Source organism: Stegastes partitus, unplaced genomic scaffold (genome assembly GCF_000690725.1).
Source record: "Stegastes partitus isolate 25-593 unplaced genomic scaffold, Stegastes_partitus-1.0.2 Scaffold1523, whole genome shotgun sequence".
Taxonomy (NCBI): domain Eukaryota; kingdom Metazoa; phylum Chordata; class Actinopteri; family Pomacentridae; genus Stegastes; species Stegastes partitus.
The window spans coordinates 171,357-177,760 of record NW_007579254.1 but is presented as its reverse complement, the minus strand read 5'-3'; the positions used below and the strand labels follow the sequence as shown (position 1 = coordinate 177,760).

Sequence of the window (6,404 nt, the reverse complement as noted above, 5' to 3'; positions counted from 1 at the left end):
GTTTACCCAGAATGCACTTTGTAAAGTTTCCTCATAGACATTAACCTGCTGCAGTCTGACTGGTTCCACTATGAGACATCCCATAATACTGATGCTACCAGCTGCTGGCAGAGGACATTGATTGGAGAAGTTTTAATTCATTTTGTTTCATCATTAACTCATTTACAGCAGGTTCTGGATGTTTTGGACCTCGTGTCTTTGGTATTTCACACATATTGAGTCATTTTTTTCAAGTTCATGTCATTCAAGAAACGTTTTGAGGTATTTTAGACCATTTTTGAATAATCTGAGGTCAGTTTGGTGAATTTTCGATTCATTTTGTTTGTTTTTATTAATTTTGGGAAGGGTTCAGTCATTCTGGACACATTCTTTAGCCCTTTTGGAAAAGTTTTTGTCATTTTCTCAAAGTTTCAGGACAAATTTTAAAAGTTTTTGGCTCATTTTGAACAAATGATGAGACATGGAACCAGCTGCTGTTAGAGGACATGAACAGAACCAGGTCCAGTGTTCAGACTGAGACGCCTGGATGGATGGAAAATAAAGCCTATCTCTTGCTGTGTCGCCCTGTTGTTGGTGGTTTTGCATCTTTGTTTGCAGCAGTTTTCAGTCTTATTTATGCCTGTTTTTGAGTTGATTTTATTTATTTTTTTGTGGTGATTATGTCGTAATTTTGGTCCTTTTGGGTGATATTACATCTTTTCTCTGCCAATTTTGCCCATTTTTGTGGTGATCTTCTGTATTTTTGTGTTTAAAAAAATACTCAAAATTTCTGAAGACAGATGTAGTGTTTAGGCTGAGACACCTGGATGGATGTAGAACTGATCTGGTGTCAGGTTCTAGCAGAACCCAGATGTGTTCTTCCTCCTAAATGTCATGTGTCTATCTGCTGTACTGATGAAGTTCTGAGGCTCAGAAGTGATGGAAAAGGTCCATTAAAGTGATCAATCTGGACCCTCCTCTGTGGACTTGAACGACCTGGACCTCTGGAACATTCACAGTCTGGAGGCAGAACTCTGGTCAGTAGATAAAGGTTCTGCAGATACAGAACCACAGAACCACAGAAATGTAGTTGTTAAATTGAACATGTTTGCATGTTGGGCTCGTGTTTGTAGAACCAGTTTGTCCTCTGATGGGATGTACTTTTTGTTTTTAATGAGTTCTGACTGATTCCTGCAGAGCCGCTGTGGGCCTGCTGGAGGATGGACAGACGGACACAACGTGAACGACTGACGCTGCCTCGGGGGCGTGGACGTGACTTCAGCTGCAGGACGGACACGCGGAAATGAATGACGCAGCGTTTCATGTACACGCTCTGAAGTCGGCGGGAAACTTTAGGTTTTGCTTCCTTCGCCTTTTTTCTTTGTTGTTGTTATCATGTGACTCTCCACCTGTACGTCCGGTTTGTCCGCCGACGGACGGACGGACGGACGCGGACATGACGCGGACACGGAGCGGACACTGACCTGGCTCTCATCTCTGCGGGCCGCCGGGTACTGAAAGGCCATGCTGAGGTTCTCTGGAGGTTCTCTGGAGGTTCCCTCTGTCGTCTTTCTGCCTGTTTTCGGTCGCTCTGGACGCAGCGGCTGCACACAGTCAGAGCAGCTGGAAGCGAAAGTGAAAGTTTAACCACAAACACATGTTTTCACCAGGAAGTGACGCGTCATCCAGGCGCGGAGCTGTGCGCAGGCGCAGTGCGTAAAATGACACGAATTAAGTTTTAAGAAAGTCANTCAATCAAAGTCCAAAACATAGATTTTTTTTTTTATGTGAACTTTATTTTGTTTTTTTAGGATTAACATTTAAATCCTGTCATTTCACTTTATACATATTTTTTCCTTTTTTTTGGTAAAATAATAGGAAATCGTTTAAAACCAAACCACACACATCGCTGAGTTTTTTTCAGGGTGTAACTTTAGTTACTCTGAACGTCCTCCAGCCCTGCAGCTCCTCCTCCTGCCTCTCTCTTGTCTTTCTCTGTTTCCTCATGTTGATTAAACGCCTTGAATCGATCCGAGCCGCGGCCCGGTGCCGACTATCGATCTGCTGGTTCTGACGCCCACAGAGACAATAAAAGACCAGCAGCCAGATTAAGACAATTAGGGGGTTGATTGTTCTCCAGAGAAGAAGCAGATTAAACGGAGAGATTTAGGTCAAAGTGACGAAGGAAGGAGGAGGAAGAGGAGGATTGGGGTCAGAGAAACCGAGCGGGGAGGAGAGTGATGGAGGTCTGATCCAGGACCTCCAGACCTTCACCTGGTCACCACTCCGTCTGGGACTCTCCTGATCCGTCTGGTTTTCTTTTCTGCCTCACTCTCGTCCCTCCTCTCCCTCCTGTCCGGCCTAATTAGCAGACATTTTTATTGATCCGCTGGATTTGGGGCTGAAATCCCCCCTCGCTGTCTGCCAGACAGATCTAGAGGCCCTGAGCCGCCAGGAGGCTCCAGGGGGAGGGTCGGAGGTCCTCGACCCACCTGTTGACCACCGGCCAGGAGCGTGCAGCCGCTGCGCCTCCTTCACTGCATCTAGCTGGGATTCAACTAAAGCCTGTAAAATAACTGCAGCTCATGCAGTTTTTCAAACCTCAGCGAACATCATCGTTCTTTCAAATAACATAAAAGATCTGTAAATTATTCAGGTTTTTGCTAAAATATAAATACCGTTAAAAAATAAAATAAAAAAAACTTGTAATTTGTGAAATAACTCTTGACATCTATGTGAACATTATTTACAATTTTACTGTTTTTCTATCACTTTGCAATTTAAATAATTTAAAATAATATTAATTTAGCATTTTTAATCCTTAATATACATAAAATTTATTTTAAATGACGCAAATATTTGTAAAATAATAACATTAAATACAGTAAAAATGTGTAATGTTTTGGTCAGAAGTTGTAAAAGAACAAATGACTGTGTAGAAATATTCATATTTAGTGTGGATATGATTTAGCTTTTGGCCTGTTTTTGTTTTGTTTATGGTTAATATTAAAATAAAAAAAACATTTATTTACATTTTTTTAAAGCTTTTATTCTGGGATTCTTTCTGAATATTATTTGTAATTTTATTAATTTTGAAGGAACATTATATTTTTTAGTTGTATTTTTTTTTTCAAATAATTCAGAATCTGTAAAATACTGATTTTTTNTCTATCTATCTATCTGACGGTGGATCCTGAAGAAAAGCAGAGTTTCAGACGTGTAATCCGTCTAATCCACAGAGCTGTGAAAAGGGAGAAAAGGGGGAGCAGAGGGAGGCAGAGGGAGGCTAATTTCCAGCTCGTTAAGGTGATTAAGGGCGACGGGCTTGATGAGAAAACCTCCGACCTGCTCCGGTTATTTACCTCCCAGACGTCCAGACGATGAAGTGGCAGGAAAACGTGGGCTCTCAATCAGCCGATAAATGATTAATTACAGACTCCGGAGAGTTTTACTGTTTAATGCCGAGACTGTAAATTATCCTGGAAAACAATTCTGTGAGAAAAATCTGGCACAAAAAAATAAAAAATAAAAATACGTGGATTACTTTAATGTTCAAAAACTGTTAAAATGGTGAAAATAACCGCAACAATTTCTAGATTTAAAAAAAAAAAAAAATTGCTGATTTCAATACGTTTTTTTTTTTTTTTTTTTAATGCAAAATAATTTTTTTTTTCTTATGTGGACATATATTATAATTTAATATAATATTTACAGTTTTGGACTTTAAAAAAAAGTTTACATGTAAATAATCACATGAATTATAAAATTATAAAATAAAAATAATCAAAAATATATATTTTGGTGACATTTATTTGAGATTATCTACAATTTAGCAGAGCAGGAAAAAAATATACATTTTTCTAACAATTAAAAGGATAATTTTCCCTTTTTCTATACTTCATATTTCTTCTTTCAAATAAGAGCAACTATCTGTAAAATGATGATTTTTAAAGGTTTATTTTTTATTTATTTTGCTGATTTATAGACCAGCTGGTCGTTTTATGGTCACACGCTGTAAAAGAACAAATTGCTTTTTGTAAAATACAGATTTTGCTTTTTTTAACATGCAAATTAACTTTTTTTTCTGTGAATTTACTCTTAATTATCTGTATTTATTTTAAAGTGAGAATTTTAAGAAAACCTACACTTCAAACTGCTGAAATGGAATTTATTTTATTTTATTTTCTACCTGCAGCATTTTCTTCTTTTAAAATATATAAACTGGGAATTAACCAGATTGTAGCAGAAATACTGACGTGTTTTACGTTTATTATGGATTCCAAACATTTAATAGAAGGCGGCTTCGTTTGATAAACTTTAGTTAATTAAATGGATTTAATTAACTACAGTGTCGATGTCGTTTCCCGGTGCAGCAGTCGTGTGTGGTTCTGCTGAACCCGGTGCAGCAGTCGTGTGTGGTTCTGCTGAACCAGCGGCTGCTTTCTGGTGTCTGGAGCCAGAAAAAGCATCAGACTGGTTCTGTTCATCACTTGGTTGGATCTTCTCAGTGACTTCCTGCCATGAAGAGTTTAAAACGTACTGAACACTCACTGATCAGAGTCCAAACACTCAGAACATCCTCTGATATGTTTCACAGCTCCAGCCTGGTTTCTGTCCCTCCTCTGAGGCTGAAGATTTCCTCGTCGCTGTTACTCAACACCTGTGATCCAACAGGTGCTCCAGTCTCTGGAGGACCTGGTCTCTGGGATGAAAGTGGACCAGCCTCCTCCAGGCCAGACGGGCTGTTACGAAGGCTGCAGACGACCTGAGCCTCCTCCAGGTCCGGGTCGGCCTCGGCCTGCTCAGCTCTGATTGGCTGCAGAGGAGCAGGTCGTCGGCCAATGACTGAAGATTATTGAGTCAGATTACAGAGAGTCAGACGGCCGGAACTGGAGCTCCAGAGGAGGAGGAGGAGCTGGACCTGGACCTGGGTCTGGGTCTGGGTCTGGGTCTGGGGCTGCAAAGGACAAAAAAAACATAAAGTGCAACAGAGGAGGAACAAAAAGTCACATTGTGTGGTTTCAGCGTCTTTAAATCCTGCAGCAGGAACAAAAATACACACATTTAATTTAATTTACTTTTATTGTATTTAATTTAATTTCATATAATTTAATTTGATTTAATTTATTTTAATTTGATTTAATTGTACTTAATTTATTTTGATGCAATTTAATTTAATTGTATTTAATTTAATTTGATTTATTTTAATTTAATTTGATATAATTAAATTTAATTTGATTTGATTTAATTGTATTTGGTTTAATTTAATTGTATTTAATTAATTTGATATACCTGAGTTTTGACATTAAAGTTGTTTTTTTGGTTTATTTTGTGAAGAATTTTTTTCAGTTAATTCAAAAACTTTCTTCGGTGAGTTTACTGGACGTGTATGTCGATGATTTAATCACGTTTAAAAAACGTTAGCTGCAAAAAAATATAAAAATAATGCAAGACAGGATAAATTTAGCCTCTTCTCAGGTTATTAGAACTTTTTGGGAGGGGATCCACGAGCGTATCGATGTTGTATTTGGTGGAAACGTTTGTTTTAAATCTTAAATCGTGCATCTGGCTGATTTCAGGTCGTTTGGAAATTTAATTATTAACGTCAGGAAATGAGTCGGTGGATAAAAGCCAGTGAGTTATGTTGCAGGCAAGGTTGAGACCATGAAGAGCAAACATGAGCTGTTTCCCTCCTCCTGCAGAGACTCCGTTTCCCAGCAGCCCCTGGAACAACATCTAAACAACATGTAAACACACAAATAACCGCAAGTGAACAACAGGGTTGGACGACAGATGGCGGCGAGCGCAGCCCGGTAATCCGTTATTGTTCTGAATATTCTGATTGTCGCTTCAGAATCAGATCAGCCGCCGACCTCCAGCTGATCCTGAGCGGCTGATACCTGCAGCTGGAGAAGAAGAAGAAGAAGAAGAAGTAGAAGAAGAATCAGGTGTTTACAGCTGCTGCCTGCAGTCCGTCTAGTCCACAAGGTGCTGATGTGGTTCATGATTCTCTGTTTATTATTATATTATATTAGATTATATTATATTATTTTATATTAATTTTTTTTAATTTACCTTTTTAAAAAAAAACAAACCCTAATATACCTAATATTTATTTCAAACATTCTCAAAAATCTATAAAATAATAATATTTACATACAGTAAAAATATAGATTTTCAAAGATAATTTACAGTTTTGACAATTTTTCCATTTTTTTTTCTTATTTTTATTTAATTATTAGTTTTAATTTTAATTATTAGGAAAAAATGGCTTTTCTGGGATTTTATGAGACACAACTATTATTTTTAATTTTACAAATTTTAAAATAATAATTTTAGTGGTCGGTTGTATGTTTTAAAATCAGATTTTTTGGTGGATATTTTTTATAGATTTGTCTTTTTTCTTTTTTTTTTATATTATCTTT

General features: G+C 37.6%; 1 protein-coding gene across 1 annotated transcript in view; it reads right to left on the bottom strand.

The window, feature by feature from the left end:
- The window catches only part of LOC103371084 (prolyl endopeptidase), a 24,232-nt gene extending 22,715 nt beyond the window's left edge, over positions 1-1,517 (bottom strand). The window contains 1 exon segment of the mRNA XM_008300305.1: positions 1,464-1,517. Within this exon segment, the coding sequence (XP_008298527.1) occupies positions 1,464-1,505 (42 nt within the window). The 5' untranslated portion in view covers positions 1,506-1,517.
- Between the last annotated feature and the right edge of the window lie 4,887 nt (positions 1,518-6,404).